Source organism: Elaeis guineensis, chromosome 7 (genome assembly GCF_000442705.2).
Source record: "Elaeis guineensis isolate ETL-2024a chromosome 7, EG11, whole genome shotgun sequence".
NCBI classification, from domain to species: Eukaryota; Viridiplantae; Streptophyta; class Magnoliopsida; order Arecales; family Arecaceae; genus Elaeis; species Elaeis guineensis.
The window spans coordinates 34,123,564-34,143,150 of NC_025999.2; the positions used below are offsets into that span (position 1 = coordinate 34,123,564).

Consider the following 19,587-nt stretch of genomic DNA (forward strand, 5'->3'; position numbering starts at 1 on the left):
ATCAAAATTAGAACTTTTGATGATGAAAAAAAAATTGATACTATGAAACTGTGGCTGGCAAGCTTGTGGAGTCGACTCAATTTTTGTTCGAGTCAACTCATTTTTATTTGAGTTGAATCAAAACCCTGGTGAGCCGATAGGTTTACTGATGAGTCGACTCAGTTATGTAAACTGGGGTACATGATTTCTATTTGTCACAATCGAGCTGACTCGGCCTCAAGATGAGTCAACTCATTATGATGAGTGGACTCAATTCTAGGGTGAGTCGACTCAAGCCTGTGGATAGAAAATTATATGAGATACAATGTAAAGAAATTATTTCTAAACCCATGATCATAATATACTTAATTAAGAACTAAGATATGAAACCAATAGATCCAAAATTGAGAATTCAAGATCTAAATTTTATTACATAAAATATGGGGTTTGGGTATGGGTTGAATAATTAGATCTTATGATTAAACTATAATTAGGGTCATTGATTAGATCATGTTAGAACCCATTGTTGATTTTGAGCAGTTAATTGAACCAATCAATGGTGATTAGGATTAGGTCAAAAGGGCTCAAAGTCAAGTTATAGTTTAGTTGGTCGTATTGATTCACATTTTGATATGAATTGATTGACTCAAGATCGAATTTGGCTCAATGGTCCAAGCTTAAGTCACTAGACTGACCTTTTCGATTCTAATTGATCAATTGGTGTCTAAAATAAGTAAGGTAGCTTGACCAGTGGTTTTTAATTGGACTATGCTTACCTGGTCAGCAATGGTGTCTAAGGCAAGCATCAGCAATTCTCTCACCGATCTCACTTACCTGATTAATTTGGTCGATTCAGGATTGAATAAGGTTGCTTGGTCATTTGTGTTCACCCATGCTGACTAGGTTAGTCAGACATAAAATTATACTGATCTGAATCTGATCAGTCAGACATCAAATGTGCTGACTTAGATAAGACCTGAACCTAACTCTCCTCAATTAATTATTAAGTCTAGTGGTCTTCCATCATTGTAGAGATGCGGGTGCCTTTCTGACGTTGATCATTCTTGGCTGGTTACAGTGGTTTGGTTGCATCGAAAAGGTATAACATTCTATTGACATTAGATACCCTAAGGTAGAGATGGGGTTGGGCTCAATAACTATTAGGTGAGAGATTCAATGATGGCATTACATCTACTGATGAATGGTGGGTCTGATTTAACTAAAAAATATATCAATAACTGTTAGGTGAGGCTACAGGACTTAGAGAGCAAACCCACTGCATCTTGCTTAGTGAAACAATGGATAAGGTATTGTCCACTCATTGATTTGCATGTCACCAATAACTGTTAAGTGAGGTGCGTATAGATCAGTGGGAGCACAGTACCTACTTAAACGGATCGCATATAGATTTTTATTTCTCTATCCGAGGAGTGTGAGAGATTTGAGGAAATAATGGGAGACTTGTTTATTTTTAAAGTCTCTAGAATAAATATTTATCAAGTACAAACATCTAATTAGAAACTGAGACCAATTACAATGACTGGCATAGGAACTTGAGAATAGATCTCAGTTTCAAGAAATTAACCCATGTCCTCAACCCGCATGCATCTTCTGAAGGCACGTTTGATTTGCTCGTAATTAAAATTAATTTAATAATTTTCTCTTCTTCTAGTTAGATTTTAGATTCTAATTCAAGTGCACACTTATGCACTTCTATGTAGGGTCTAAAGGAAGTTAGAAGGCTAGGAGAAGGTGAAGTTACTCTTCGAGTCAATAATGGGGCAAGAGTTGCTGCTATGGTCGTCAAAACTTACTCTCTGTGACTACCATTAGGATTTATTTTACTTTTAAAGGATTGTTATTATGTACCTATAGCCAACAGAAATTTGATTTCTATATCTACGTTGGTACAAATAATTATAATTTTCATTATAATAAAGACTTGTGCATAATTTATTTTGAAAGTAAAGTTGTTGCACGTGCCATTTTAATTGATGGACTTTATCATTTGCATGTGAATGCGAGTGTTAATATTAACAAGCAAATAATGAATACCATAGGGTCTTAAAGACTTAGAGATAGGATTAGCCAGAAATATCTATGGCATCTTAGGCTAGATCATATAGAAGAGGACAGACTTAACAAACTGAAGAAAGATGGCCTTCTTAGGCTATTGACTTTCGAGTCTTATCCAATTTGTAAGTTCTGCTTCAAGAAAAGATGACCAAACTATCCTTTGTAGGACATGGAGAAAGGGCCACTAAGATATTAGTCCCGGTGCACACTGACATGTGTGATCCATTCGATATACAGGTCAGAGATGGCTATCTCTTCTTCATAACCTTTATCGATGATTACTCATGGTATGGGTTTGTATATTTGATGCATCATAAGTCTGAAGCCTTTGAAAAGTTCACAGAATTCAGATATAAAGTGAAAAAATAAATCAAAAAATTCATAAAGATTCTTCGATCAGATCGAGGAAGAAAATATCTTAGTAAAAAATTCTAGACCTACCTTAAAGATAATAGTATAGTCTCACAGTGGACACCTCTAGAGATGCCTCAGCTCAATGGGATATCCGAAAGGAGGAATTGAACCTTATTGAATATGATCCGATCCATGATGAGCTTCACAGACCTTTTCATTTTTCTCTGGGGACATGCGTTACTCTCTGCTATTCATCTTTTGAATAGGATTCTTTCTAAATCCGTTTCTACCACACCATACGAGTTATGGCATGATAAAAAATTGAGTCTTAGTTATCTCAAGACTTGGATTCTTTCTAAATCCATTTCTACCACACCATACGAGTTATGGCATGATAAGAAATCGAGTCTTAGTTATCTCAAGATTTGAAAATATCCAATCCATATCAAGTGATAGCAAGCAGACAAGTTAAAGGCTAGATCATTTAGAGTTCATTTTATAAGATATTCTAAAAAATCCATGGGATACTATGTTTATCTTCCTGAGGATCACAATGTGATTATGAGCTATCATGCTGTCTTCTTGAAAAAAAAATTTATCCAAGATGAAGGCAATAGGAGGAAGATTGAGCTCGAAGAGAAGGTCTCTGAAAAGCATCAAGTTTAAGAACCTGAACCCAGTTATGAGCTAATAGATGTAGTACCTCCATCTCGTAGATTAAATAAGATCTTCCATCCTCTTGAAAGGTACTTAGGTATACTTACAAAGGATTTAGAGGAAGCATTCCTTATGAGAGATAGAGACATTAGGAATGATCTCAAAATCTATGATGAAACAATGTTAGATGTAGCTCTGAGAAATAAAAGGAAGTAATAAAGTCAGAGATTGACTCCATGCAATCTAATCAGGTTTGAAACTTAGTAGATTCACCTGAAGGTATTATACTTATTGGGTGCAAATGGATCTACAAAAGAAAAATAGATTCGAATGGTAAGGTAGAGACCTATAAGGTAAAGCTGGTGGTAAAAAGTTATAGTCAACGTGAAGGTATTGACTATCAGAAAATTTTTTCGTCAGTGGCCACGCTGAAATCCATCCAGACTCTGCTTGCGATTATGGCATATTACGATTAAGAAATCTAGTATATGGATGTGAAAACTACCTTCTTGAATGGATATCTTAAAAAAATATCTATATGAATTAGTCTATGGATTTCATATCCAATGATAGTGATCACAAGGTTTGCAAGCTGCAAAGATCCATATATGAACTCAAGCAAATATTTTGGAATTGAAACACTCGCTTTAATGATTTGATCAAATCATTTGATTTTATCAAAAATGAGGAGCCCTATATATACAAAAAGGTTAATGGAAGTGTTGTCACATTCTTTATATTGTACGTGGATGATATCATCCTGATTGAGAATGATATTTTCATGCTGACATCGATCAAAGTATGGTTGTCAAAGAAATTCTCCATAAAAGACCTAAGAGAAGCTTCCTACATTCTTAGTATAAAGATCTATAAGGATAGTTCTAAGAGAATAATAGGACTCTCACAGTGAATAAATATTGAGGTGCTGAAGAGGTTCAGCTTGAAAAACTCTAAGAGGGGTGTGTTGCCTTTTAGGCATGACGTTTATCTTCTTAGTATAAAGATCTATCAGGATAGTTCTAAGAAAATGATAGGACTCTCACAGTGAATAAATATTGAGGGTGCTGAAGAGGTTCAGTATGAAAAACTCTAAGAGGGGTGTCTTGCCTCTTAGACATGACATTTATCTCTCCAAGAAGATGTATCCTGATACACCTGAGGAGATCCAACACATAAGCAAGATCTCTTATACTTCGATAATAGGGAGCCTCATATATGCCATGCTGTATATTCGATCTGATATAATACTTACCATGAGTGTCACGATCAGATATCAGTCAAATCCAGACGAAGAGCAATGGATTGCTGTAAAGAACATCCTTAAGTACTTGAGAAGGACTAAGGATTTGTTCTTGATCTTTGAAGGATGATCGGAGCTAAAGGTGAAACGACATATCGATTCGGACTTCATGTCTGATGTCGATGATAGAAGTTCTACATCGAGGTATATTTTTCTACGTAATGGTGGATCGATTAGCTAGAAGAATTTCAAACAACTGGTCATTATAGATTCAACCATAGAAGCCGAGTACATCACCACCTCTGAAGCTGCTAAAGAAGCATTCTGGTTTAAAAAGTTCGTTATGGAGCTGGGTGTGATGCCATCAAATACTATTATACTATACTGTGACAACAACGATACCATAGCTCTTGTTAAGGAGCCCAGGTTTCATCAAAAATCTAAGCATATAGAGCAACGGTTCCACATCATATGTGAAACTTTGAGAAGAAGTTCGTCGAAGTGTAGAGAGTCGACTCCATGCAAAATGTGGCAGACCTACTGACGAAGCCTCTCAGCCAATAGAAAATCAAAATTTACCTTGAGAAGATGGATCTTAGGTATATGGCCAATTGGCTTTAGGTCAAGTGGGAGTTTGTTGGATGTGTGCCCCAGAAGTCAATTATTGACTGATATATTTTATAATTTCAGGACATGAATTTATAGTTGTAAAATATTTATTATTAATAAAGAGTATTTTTATTTTCAATAATACTTCATGTGTCCATGATTTATCCTAAAAATTAACAGATGATTTTGTATATTCTTAATGTTGAAAATTTGAGATATACATTATTAGTGGTTAATTTTTGAATGCTCCCGATTGGAGCATCATCACGAAGGACTGTGATCGATCCAGTTAGATCAGTGCATGGATCAACTCCCTTCCGAACAAATGAGCCTTGAGTCTATAGTATGGAGATACTGGGGTAAGAATACAGGTAGTTATTAGAGAACAACTTGCACTGAGCATGACCAACACGAAAAATCACTTGGATGTCTACTCACTCGTCAGTGATCTTCTCGATATCGTAATGGTGTGAGTAGTCCTTTGACCTGTGATGCATTGGTTATTCATAGTGAGGCTGTTGGGTTTGACTGTATCTAAACTAGTCCTTAGACATTTGGATCTTTGTAGTGTATGTTGGCTTCAGTGGGTTCAGATTTGCTGTTAGGAGTAGGATGCATCTGGATGAAATCTATCGATCTTAGTAGAAAAAAAATAGTCCTATACGATTCATAAGACTGAGTTCAGAAAGTCTTCAATTGAAGCAAGTGTGAATATTGAAAAAGAGTTTCCATGGAATTCACAAGTGAACTCGAGTCGAGCCAATCTGGCATATGACTGACGTTGGGGTTTGACGAGTTCTACATAATCTCCATCAAGTCGGAACTCATGATAGAAGGACTGAATCATACATAACTACACTTAGAGATTCATTACTTTCATTCTGCTAGATTGCCAATGCATATTGTTAGGTATCACTAGTGGATTGTGAGACTCGTCGAGCATCATCTTGATGATCAATGACCCTCAAAGGGTAGAGTTAGAATTGTTTCAACCCATCAAAAAAAATTTTGATGATATTGTGATCGAGATCACATTATATCTCACTACCAGATAGAATAGAACTATGGAATCATACACAAAAGAAATTTTTATCTGATCAAATGACTGATCAACGATCACTACAACAGAAAAGATTACTTACGACGTAAAAAAAAGCCTCACAAATACTAAATTTTCATCACAAATACTAATTTGTAATGAAAATTATGTCGCTAATACTTGATCGCTAAAAATGAGGTCTCTAATAATATTTTACAATGGAATAAAATTTTTATCGCTAATAATCAACTATTTATGACTAAATATTTATGTCGCAAAAATTTTTTTATTTTTAAATTATTTACGATGAAAAAAAATTTATTACAACTAATTTATTTTATGATAAATATATATTTCCATCATAAATAGGATTATTTACGATGGATATTTTTTCATCGTAAGTAATTTAATAAATAAATTTAATATTTTTTAAAAAAATAAAATAAATTATTTTTTTATGTTGAAAAGTTTCATCATAAATATTTTTATCAAAAAAAATATTTATGATGATAATATTCCATCACAAATAATTTATTTTAATTTTTTTTTAAAATTATTTATGATGAAATATTTTCATCACAAGTAAATTTTTTTGCGATGCATATTACGTTGCAAATAATTACATCATTAATAAAAATTTAATTTTTTTTAAATATAATTTATAAATATATATTTTTTAATTTATATTTTTAATATTTTATATTTATAATCTATAAAATAAAAATAAAAATTCACATAATAAAGCCATAAATAAATTTGATAATTTTATTATATTAAAATATAATTATAAAAAAATAAATTTAATTAACTATAATAGGTCCAAAATAAAAATATAAAAATATAAAAATAAGTCGTTGGCCATCAAGCATGAGCATCTAGAGAAGGAGAATGGATAGAGAAGCTCGAATCGGTCTGCTACTACCTCATCAGCTCCATCATCCGCTCCATCTGTGCCATCCGCTCCATCATCTACCTCATTAGCTATTGATCCTTATCAACCTGCTGTCCATCCTCAGCAATCTGTCTTTGTATCTCCGTCAGTCGGGCATCGTAGGCAGAATGGACATCTGCCTTAGATGAGTGTGAGGATGGGGGAGCTCTGATCCCATATCCTAACCCCTAACATAATAGGGTCTCATACCAAATATCTGATCATAGATCTCATCGTCTATGGATGTGGTCGAGCCCTCAGGGCTAGGCTGGGATCTAATCCTTATCATACGATCTTGAAATTAAAATTATAGCTACTCTAAGATTGTACTAAAAATTAAAATGTCAATGAAAAAATAGTTGAAAAAACTTACATAAAGCTCTTGGCTCTCCATCATCCACTCTCCTGACCGTCACTAGTGGATCCACTAGTAGATCTCGATCCTATCAGGAAGCTTGTCACTCTCTATATCTCTTTGTAATTTGAGAATAATTAATAAAAAAAATTTAAATAGTTAAAGAGTTAAAATATGCTAAATAGAAATTACTTACCATCTGCTCTATATGGCGAGCGAACGACCTCGAACCCCCACAGTGCGTGAGGGTCCATCTCGTCTAATTGGTGGTATTTTGGACACATCACTCCTATACAGTTAATAGTTAAATTAATAAGTAACTAACAGAATTTAAGAATAAATGATTCAATTATTAAACTTTAAAAAAAATTAGATGCTTAACCTGATATGTCGGATCCTGATACCTGCGGCATATGACAGTCCAGTCCTCAATACTGATGCTGTCATATGGCCGCTGCCACACCGCCTCTGCCCCCTGATCCCATACTACAGCATACCAATGACGATAAATGCGATGTCGGTAATCTTTGAAGTGCAAGCATAGATGATCATCCACAGCTTGCAATACGTAATCATGCTCCAAATCAATAATCTCAAATATAGCCTGCCAACAACAAATATTATAAGAATACAGTGCTAATTAAATATTTCACTAAATATTATTTTATCCGTAAGTGGCTATAGAAGACCTCCCTCTGAGTCGGTGTAATGTGACACCAATCGAAGAGCATCACAAGGGCATAACTGTGGCATATGATGCCCAACTCAATCTGCCATGGCTCGCACCATCCTGTAATCGATGTGGTGTAGCGGGACAGAATCATGATACAAAGATGCTATCCCTTGTGCTCGCATCTCCAATACTTCAGGGCAAGGTTCTTCGACAGACCTCACCCTCACCTCACCATCTGCACCAGAACCTCACCCTCACCTCACTACCTTCACTGAATGGTCTGAAACAATAATGAATAAATCATTAGTATGATAGCTATTCATAAACTTAATAGATACAACTAAAATCAAATTTTATTATATAAAAAATATTAAAATACTACTTGGATCCACCTTTGCAACACCCTCTGGTGGCTCCAATGGTGTGGCAGTGGAAAAGGGGAAAAGCTCCTCAAAGGGAGGCTGGAAACTCGGACGTGGTCGTCTCCCTCCTGGTGCCATACCTGCAATGCTTAAATCATGCATATAACTAACTTGACATATAAATGAATGTAATAATGAATAATAATAACGAAAAATATATAAATGCTAATGAATAGAATTATATTGCATACTATTATTGTAAGAAAAGATTCAACAAAGAATATAGATCTACTCATCAATATCCATATCCTCCTCGATTTGTAAGCCTTCCTCCGAATCACAATAATCAACTAATGTATCGTCTTCTACCTCATCATTATTCATGAACTGATCATCGCCCTCCGAATGATCAAGTCAAGATTAAATATAAAATCAACTTCAACTTCATTGGACGGCAGATCAACCCTATTCAAAGGAGTTATCACAAGTTTTTCGTCAACAAAGAGCTCAGTCAATGTTTGTTCTTTCTCTTGAAAAACTTCCTTTTCATATAGATCTGAATTTTCGATCATCTCTAGTCAGCTTGGTATGTCATATACGCCTCTAGATATTATTCTTTGTATGACATACTAATCATCTTGATAATTCGGATCCTTCAAATATATTACTTGTTTCACTTAAGTTGCTAATATATACAGCTTATTCTGATACCATATTCATGCAAAATTTATATTGATAAAGTGTAGATCAATATGAATATCGATCTTCTTATTGCTAATATCCTACCATTCACACTAAAACAAGAATATCAAATTATTAGATCCATATTTTAGTTCTATGATATCTATCAATACACCAAGATATTCAATCTCCTCTTCTCCTTCATATTCTATCATAGTAATTCCACTATTCTGGATCCATCTTTATATCTCAAACTCTCTTATATGAAATCTCATTCCTCCAATGATACAGAATACATAGTGGTTAACCCTTCGATCGGAGCCACATACTAAATCGTACAACTCATCGATCACACCCTCTTCTTTATTGAAATGCTTAGATTTCATCTGCAACATAACACAAAAAATTATGTTAGTTCAAATAATTAATTTTATAATTATTAAAATATAACATAATACAAGTAGAATTTATATGGTCTTCAAACTATTTTATAAATTATTTTCTATATCGATCATCAATATCTGTATTATTCTTCTTGGATAGTATCCTCTTGTACTTACTACAACAAGTAATGATTTTTATATTGACATGAAAAAATTAGTTAGAATACTAAAAAGTATGCTAAGATTGTACTTACTCAATAAAATTTTTAATTTTTTTATAATTATTTAGAACATAGAAGTGTGTCTTGAATAGCTCATTCACGTCCATAAACTCATATCTTCTTCCACCTATGGATCAAATCGTTTATTTGAATATAGACAGCATCGGCTCATCTTCACCCCATTCATGGTCTATGTTACGATCTACATGATTGAATCTTATTTTGATATCATCAAGATACATCGAGTAAAATGTGACACACTCCGTAGCTATATATGTTTCCGCTATAGACCCTTAAGACGGTGCTTTATTACGCACATATTTTTTTAGGATACATAAGAATCAGTAAATAAAACTAAATTTAAATTTAACTAATACATTTACATCTTATAAATGATATGACAAAGGGATTATGATTTTTTTATGTTTCAATAGGATACATCCACTGATAATATATCAGTTCGATCAAAAGAGCTTTCTTTGTGAGATGAACAGTCAGGTGCACCACAACATCAAAAAATGATGGTAAAAATATTTTTTCTAATTTACAAAGAATGAGCACAATATTCTTCTCAAACTTCTCAAGTAAGTCAATTTTTAATTTTTGACAACACAGTTCTCGAAAGAACACTCCCAACTCAATCAATACAGCTTGAACATCACCACTCAGATAGCCATGCATAACTACAGGAAGCAAGCGCTACATCATCATATGAGAGTCATGACTTTTCATATTAGAGATATTATCGTCGTTGTTACCAACACACCGTGGTACATTTGAAGCGTAAGCATCAGAAAATTTTACAGCTTTAAACCATCCATAGAAACTCTTTTCTCCTCGCCTAATAGTGAATAACATGCAAATGGCATAAAAAATTTATCACCTTAACCAACTAAATGCAACTCCAATCAGATTCTCATTTTTTGCAAATCAAGACGACTTTTGAGTTATCTTTTATTTTTTCAGCGATGTTCAACACTATACCGATGACATTATCACAAATATATTTTTTAATATGCATTACATCCAGATTATGATGAAGTAGCAGTTGCTTCTAGTATGGTAGTTCGAAAAATATGTTTCGCTTCATCCAATTCAGCTCAGCTTCGGTACAATTTCACTTGCAAGTATCCAATATTTTTTCAAATTTCACATTTCTAATGGCTTCAAGTTTGTTCTAAAACTTCCACTCCACTTAGCTTCTTAGGTGGCAGACATCAGCTAGACTTACCATCAAAGTATTGGTTGTCATGGGTCTTCCAAGAGTGACTAGCAAGTAGAAACCGTCGATGACCCATGAAGCAGATTTTTTTTCTTTGCTTTAAATGTAAGAAGGACGTATCCTTGTTGCATATTAGAGATGCCAGATATCCTTTAGTACTCCATCCAAATAAGTTTTCATATGCAAAAAAATCATTGATGGTCCATAAAATTGAAGCATACAACATAAAATTTTTTCGACTGACAGAATCATATGTCTATACTCTATTTTTTTATAACTCCTTCAGATCATCGATTAAGGATCATACATATACATCAATTTCATTACCTAGTACTTTCGAGCTCAAAATCAACAATGACATAAAAATAAATAGTTCTTTCACGCACTTCCAATATGACACATTATATGATATTAGCATCACAGGCCATATGCCGTAGAAAGTACTCAAATTGTCAAAAGAATTAATCCATATATCACTAGACCAAGCCAGATATTACACAGGTCACTCGCAAAGTATGGATGTTTTGCATCGAAGTTTTTTCACACTACAAAGTCATCCTGGTGGCTATGTTCTCCTCCAAAATTTGCTGCTCATGATGCCATCTCATTTCTTCAGTTATCTTTATAGACATATACAACCTTTGAAGTTTTAGAATCAATAGAAAATATCTCAAAACCTTATGAGGTATCTTTTTTTCTTTTCTATTATCGATTTTGTACCTAGGCTCACCATATTTCGGACATTCACTTGCTTGTCCGTTCTCCTTATAAAATAATATACGATCATTTTTACAGGCATATATAAAAATATAGCCAAATCTTAATTTTCAGATATATATTTTTGCTTCAAAATATGATTTCAAAAGTCTCACTCCATCGAAAAGAACTGCTTTAATCAATGCTAAATTTTGGACAAATGACTTCTGACTCCATCCATTCACGATTTTAAGATGAAGCAATTTAATCAAAAACTCTAACTTGAAGACTTTACACAATTTGAGTAGAGTGGCTTTCATGCATCCCTTACAAGCTTTGTAAACTGCAGAGAAGTTCCTTCTACCTCACTAATATTATGATCATGATTAGAACTGTCTTCAGATGCACTAGTACTCATAGGTACATTTAAGCGAACATCCTGATATAAATCATCTAATAATGAATCTATACCATCATGTTCAACAGATTCAGCAGCATCACTATCATCTTCAATATCATCATCGTCATGCACAACTTCATTCAGATCACCCTCTCCATGCCATATCCAGTGAGTATACTTCTTGTCCATACCATAACATAGCATATGCTCCTCAATAAGTGATATATGATGATATACCATATTGAACATCCCTTGCATGGATGCTTTATCCTACTAGCACTGTCAGTCTTACGCCATACAAACTCAATAAAATTTCGAACACCCGCTCGGTATTCAGGCAAGAAAATATCCCTGACATTCATCCAACTTTTGTCGATATCCATCAGACAACAAAGAAAATCATTAACAACAAAGAAAATACCTCTGGCATTCATCCGAACTAGATCCTGATCTGGATCCTAATAGGATCCTGACTCGGATCCTAGATAGGATCTCGAATCAAATCTCAGATCAAATCTCGACCCAAATCCTGATCCGAAACCTAGATCGGATCCTGAGTAGGATCCCAACCTGATTTTTGACCCAGATGATCAATTGACCAATGTACATAATTCATCTGAGTTTTGTCGATATCCATCTGACAATAAAGAATAATACTTAATGAGTCCTAACTCTACCAACTCCTTCCTAATAGGTGTGGCCCTATCCCTTTCAAACATACATCACTTTTATTGTTGTCACAGTTTTGTTCTTTATTTTATATCCAGCAAAAATCTAGCAGCATCTCCCTACGTTCTTCAAATACATGATATAGATAGATCATATTTTAACCACATCTAATATGTACTCGAAGAACAAATGAGACAACTATGATGAAATTTTCCACAATAAAATAAAGAATACCATGATAACAATAAAAAATTGATGTATTTTTGAACTGTCCAAATGGAACATTCAAGAGCTATTCACAGAGTCTATTTTGAGGACCCTCTGATCGACTCTGGAATGAAAGTCTAAAGTTACATCAATGCATGCATTAAATCACTACCATGCATCTCTCTATGGAAATAGAGAGATGTAGCTAGATCCGACCCAGATCGTAATCCAGATCTGGATTGGATCCCAATCAGGATCTTGATTCAGATCCAATCCGGATCTCGGACCGGATCTAAGTCGATCCAGATCAGATCCCGGATCGGATCCCAATTAAACAAGCAAAAGCATAACAAGCAAAAATAAAAGTATTAAATTATTATGACAATAAAACATAGGAACTAAACAAGCAAAAGCATTAAATTATAAAAAAAAAGTATTAAATTATTTTTTAAAAATAATATTTTATCATTATTTTAAAAAGTTAACTATTTTCATTACAAAAAATAATTTATTTTTAAATATTTTATAATATTTTATTTGATTTTATTTATCATTACTATTTTAATAGTTATTATTATTTTTATTTTTATTAATAAATTATTATTATTATTTTTCTTGCCTCCCCAACCATCGCCCCCCGGTCCGTCACCATCACCCCCAACCCCCGCGGCACCCCTCCCCCCACAGCCCCCACTCCCCCGGGTCCTCTGCCACATCCCGCATCACCCCCACCCCCTGGCCCACCTTCGCTCCACCCCTGGCCCACCTTTGTGCGACCAGCTACCCCTCTGCTCTGCCCCCTGGCCCATCTCCCACCTTCACTCTGGGTATAAAAAAAAAGCCCTAGTAGCCTCGCCCAACCCCTTGCAACCCCGCGTAAAACCCCCATCACCCTGGCTCCTCCCACCCCGATCCATCTCCTGGCATGACCCACCCCCGCCAAACCCCTCCTCCTCCGGCCCCCATGTGACCCACCCCCACCAAAAACCCCACTTCCATCTCCGACCCCTTGCCCTCACGAAACCCCCCCTCCTCCGGCCCCGACGTGACCCACCCCTGCCAAATCCCCCACCTCCCTCTCCGGCCCCCTGCCCTCACAAAACCCCCCTCTCTCATCGGCCCCTAGCCCTCACGAAACCACCCCCGACCTCGGCATGACCCACCCCCACCAAAATCCCCCCCTCCCTCTCCGACCCCCTACCCTCACGAACCCCCCTCTTCTGGCCCTGGCATGACCACCCCCCCCCCCCCTCGCCCCTCCCTTCCTCGCGGAGCCAACAAAAAAAAATGGTTTACCTTAAAAGTCAAGGCGTATCCGTCGTCAGCGACAGTGGTGGCGGCAGCGTCGGCAACATCGATGGCAACAAAGGGGGGGCTTGCTTGCCAATGGAGAGGGTTTTGGGAGAGGGAGAAGGTTTCGATGTTTCGCGGGAGAGCGAGTGGCACACAAAAGTGATCGATGACGTTTATTTTAATGTACTTTTAGCGATGCAAATTTTCCATCGCTAATAAATCATTAGCAATGCAAAACATATTTCCATCGCTAATAATTCCAACCAAAAATTTTTTTCTCTTTAAAAAAATTCTCCATCTAAAAAAAATTAACCAAAAAATATACATAAAAAAAGATATTTGCGATGGAAATTAAATTTACATCACAAATAACTATTATTTGTGACAGAACTTACATTTCCATCGCAAATAATTTCCACCAAATTTTTTTCTCCCAAAACTTTTTTCTTCTAAAAAAATTAACAAAAAAAATTTATAAAAAAATTACTTGTGATGCAAAATTTTCATCATAAATAATCGATAAAAAATTAAAAAAAAATTAAAAAAAATAAATAGCAGATTATTTGTGATGTAAACCTTTTCCATCAAAAATAATAATTATTTGCGACATAAAATTAATTTTGTATCATAAATATTTATTTATTTGTGATGCAAAATTTTTGTCGCAAATCACTGATAAAAATAAAAAATTAAAAAAAATACATAGCAGATCATTTATGACTCAAATTTTTTTCATCATAAATAATAATTATTTACGACGTAAATTGAATTTACATCACAAATAGTTAAATATTTATGATGAAAAATTTTCATCATAAATAATCGATAAAAATTAAAAATTTAAAAATAATAAATTATAAATTATTTGTGACTAAAATAATTTGTCACAAATAATTCAATATTTATGATGCAAATTAATTTTTCATCACAAATATTTAATTATTTGTGATATAAATTTTCATCATAAATAATCAAAGAAAAATTTAAAATTTAAAAAAAATAAATAGTAAAAAATTTGTGATAAAAATATTTTATAAATTAAAAAAATAATTCAAGTATTTTACAATCAATTTTTCAGTCATAATTTTTTTAATATTTTACAATCAAAAAATCAATTGCAAATATATTTTACAACCAAATATAATATTTTTTTCTATTTTTTATAAATATAATATAATTTTAAAATTTAAAGCCCATCTTCACCATTCATTATCTAAATAATTATCTTTAGAATATCATCACAAAAACCTGCCTCGATCCGATAGCCCTAGCTATGTCAATCAATAAAATTTAATTTCGACGGTCACGAACGATCGTATGATGATCTGATAGATAGAGACCACTGATGGAATTGAAAACTTACAATGATGATCTCGATGATATTTATAGCATATGATCAAAATTTTACTTCAATCAGTCATCATTATCATGGTCAATTTAGTACGGAATGATTTGAACCATTAAATAAAAAATGAATGATCAAAAGGCCAAACGACGTTTGATTATAAGATAATTTTTTTAGTTAAATAATCTTTGCTACTACTTTGATTATTTGTATAGTTGTGATCATAAAATTCAAACCATACATATATGAACCATCCAAAACTATACGTCTCTTGATACTCATTTTTAAAATCTTTAAATAATTATATTTGTGCCTTTTTAAGATCTATTTAACGTGGATGGTTCATATACGCATAGTTTGAATTTTACGATCACCACCGTACAAATGATTAAAGTACTAGCAAAGACTATTTATCTAAAAAATCATCTTATAATCGGATACCATTTGGCCTTTTGATAACTCATTTTTTATTTAACGATCTAAATCATTCCATACTAAATTGACCATGATAATGATATCCGATTGAAGTAAAATTTTAATCGTATGCTACAAATATCATCGAGATCATTGTTGCAAATTTTTAGACCCATCAATGATCTCTATCTATCAGATCATCGTACGATCGTTCATGACCGTCGAATCAAAGTTTATTGATTGACATAGCTAGGACTATCGAATCGAGACGATCTTTTGTGATGATACTCTAACGATAATTATTTAGATAATGAATGGTGAAGATGAACTTTAAATTTCAAAATTATATCATATTAAGAGAAAATAAAAAAAAATATATTTGATTGTAAAATATATTTACGATCAATTTTTTGATTGTAAAATATTAAAAAAATTATGACCAAAAAATCAATCATAAAATACTTGAATTATTCTTTTAATTTACAAAATATTTTCATCACAAAGCTTCTATTATTTATTTTTTTTAATTTTTGATTTTTTAATGATTATTTATGATGAAAATTTACATCGTAAATAATTAAACATTTGCGATAGAGAATTTATTTTGCATCATAAATATTAAATTATTTATAATACAATATTTTCATCACAAATAATTTGCTATTTATTTTTTAAAATTTCTTATTTTTATCGATTATTTATGATGAAATTTTGTGTCACAAATAGCAGAATATTTATGATGCAAAATAATCCATTGCAAATGATCTGCTATTTATTTTTTAAAAAATTTTTAATTTTCATCAATTATATGCGATAAAATTTTATATCATAAATAACCGAATATTTATGACTAAAATCAATTTTACATCACAAATAATCATTATTTATGACATAAAGTATGTACCTCACAAATGATCAACTATTTTTTTTTATTTTTTATTTTCATCAATTATTTACAATGCAAATTAGCCATCGCAAATAATTAATATTTGCAATGCAAAGTCAATGTTGCATCGCAAATACTTTTCATTTGTGATGAAAAAAATTTTTATCATAAATAATATATTATTTATGATAAAAATATTTTTAGATCATAAATAAAATTATTTACGATGAAAATATTTATGTCGTAAAAAAATTTATCGTAAAAATCATATTTTCTTATAGTGGATTATGAATCACTGAAGGGTATAATCATCAATATGATTGATGATTAACTTTATACAAAAGTTGCAATAAAATAATTCACTAAGAGTCAGTGAATTATAAGAGAATTAATTAGTAATTAGATTACTAATTGATTTAATTTAATTGAGCAATGAGTTCGGATCAAGTCTAACTGAATAGGATTCAGTTTGACTTGAATTGGATTTAGCTCGATTGTAAGGAAGACTAATTCTTGATTTGATCAGTACTTAGACACAGTTAATTTCTGATTAGAGTAAGATTTAATTAAGAGGATTAGATTCCTAATTTGATTAGGTACACCATCTTTTTGGGTTCAACCAAATTAGAATTGGATAAGGATCATATTGAACCAAACCAAGAGTCCAAATCAGATTGAACTTTTCCCTTGTGCCACCCTTCGTCAAGATGCCAACTTTTCTCACATAAATATGGGTTTTGCATGGGAAACTCTCCATGCAAATTTGATATTGTCGCCCCCTCTTCTCCATGCATGGACATAGATGGAAGTTGGTTCACGTTTGAATTCAAATTCAATTTAAATTCAAGTTTGAATTTGATTTAATTCCTTATTTTGATAAGGATAATTCCTATCCCTTTTGGATGCCAACCATAAATGGAATGGTTTTTTGGCATGCGAAAAGATTTTTTTTCACCATGAGAAACATTTGAGTGGGGCATGAAACAAAGGAGTGGGATGGGGTTCCTATGCATGAAACAGAGGAAGGCTATTTCCTTTTTGGGTGTGAGAAAAAATAGAGAAGGATCTTTAGCGAGAAGGGTCTAGGTTTAGATCCTGGCGTGGGATTTTGAGAGAGAGTTCCCTTCATTCTTCTACCACCTCTCCTTCATCTAGTCCTTCTTCTCCTCCTGAAAGAGTCTAAGAAATCTAAAGAAGTTAGATCAGCCATCAAGAGAAGATCTCTGTAAGGGAGCTAGTACCTCGGTGAGATCATCGTACCTCTGATCAGATCGGACTCTTGTGTGGATATTTGTGGAGGCCGAACGTGTGTGCGGCTCCAGGAACCTACAAATTCACAATCACCAGCTGTGGTGTATTTCGATCCGTGCTAAGGTATTGAGATTTGATCTTAATTTCATAGTAGATGTGATCTACATGTTTCAAATTTCAGATTATGCATGCTTGATTTCAGATTATCTATGTCATAAATCCGAGCATGAATAGTTAACAAATTAGATCTGATGTATGCTAGGTTAAAGAGGTTTAATATAGATCTGTATTCAAAAAAGTTTTTGAAATACATGCATGTAACTGTCCCACATTTCTAACATGTGTCACTAATGATTAATTTCTAAATACTTCCAATCAATAGATAATCACGGAGATGGTGACTGATCAGATCGATACACAAATCACTTCCCTTTAAAATAGATGAGTCTCAAGTCTATGGTACAGAGACACTGGAGCTAGAATGCAAATGTTTGTTAGAGAAAAAGGTACCAAGCGTGACCATTATGAGAAGTCACTTGGATGGCTACCCACTCATCAGTGATTTGCTCGATGCTACACTAGTGTGACTACTCTTTTGACCTGAGATACCTTGGCTCTTCATAGTAAGGCTGCTACAGTTTGACTGTATATATACTTAGTTTCTAGCCATATGGATCCTTGCAGTGCATGTTAGCTGTAGTAGGTTCATTGCAGGAATAGGATGCGCACCAAGATGGAATGTATCATCCTCGGTAGATAAGAAATATGATCCTATGTAATTATAAGACTGAGTTTAGAAGACCTTGACCAAGGTAATGTGAATAGTAAAAAAGAATTTCCACATACTTTACATTAGAAACTCAAGTCGAGTAAATTTTACATATGACAGATGTTGTTGTTTCACGAGTAATCCATGACCTCCATCTTGTCAGGACCTATAAGAAAAGGATCATATCACATGCTAACTGTATCTAGAGGTTCATCCTATTCCATTCTACTGGTCTACCACCACATATTGCTAGATATCACTGATGGATTGTGGACCCCATAGAGAACCAGATAGATGATCAAATGATTCTTGTTAGAAAGAATTAAAAGTATTCCAATTCATTGAAAGATGTTTTAATGATGTTATGATGAAGATCACAATATGACTCACTACCGAATAGAATAAAATCTATAAGATCACACATATAAGGAGTTCAAAACTGATCAAATAGTTGGATAATGATTATGAATCATTATGGGATCAAAATAAATATAATTGATAATTGGACTAACTTATAATTATTATAAATAGCAGAGACTTAATTGCTCAAGGTTAGCAAGTTCAAGGACTAATGTACAAATGTTGCATATCTTAATTTGATTGGATCAAATTAATTATGGCTAAGTTCAAGTTAAATCAAATAGAGATTTATTTCAATTGAGTTTGGATCAAGTTTTGGGCTTGGGTCACACCCAAAAGAGTTTGGATGTGTTAGGTGTATAACACCTAAAACTAACCTCTCTAACCTAATTGACTTGGTCTTTGACTAGACAACAGGGTCCACACCCTAGGGTTTCTTGAATGAAACCCTAGGCACCATATGAGAGGATCAAATAGGGAAAGTGTTGATCCTCAAAGAGTAGGGCGGCTACCAT

At 33.5% G+C, this 19,587-nt stretch overlaps 1 protein-coding gene across 4 annotated transcripts in view; it reads right to left on the reverse strand.

Moving 5' to 3' along the window:
• Positions 1–7,284: 7,284 nt before the first annotated feature.
• Positions 7,285–19,587, reverse strand: part of LOC105034327 (protein GLUTELIN PRECURSOR ACCUMULATION 3) — a 119,898-nt gene continuing 107,595 nt past the window's right edge. Inside the window, exons 17-20 of one of the 4 annotated variants that reach the window (XM_073260745.1) lie at positions 8,306–8,415; positions 7,623–8,193; positions 7,437–7,529; positions 7,285–7,328 (exon numbers count right to left, since the gene is read on the reverse strand). In XM_073260745.1, the coding sequence (XP_073116846.1) occupies positions 8,142–8,193; positions 8,306–8,415 (162 nt within the window). In that variant the 3' untranslated portion in view covers positions 7,285–7,328; positions 7,437–7,529; positions 7,623–8,141. Of the gene's footprint in view, positions 7,329–7,436; positions 7,530–7,622; positions 8,194–8,305; positions 8,416–19,587 lie in introns of those variants that run through there. The other 3 variants (XM_073260744.1, XM_073260743.1, XM_029261585.2) reach the window with 3 other exon arrangements.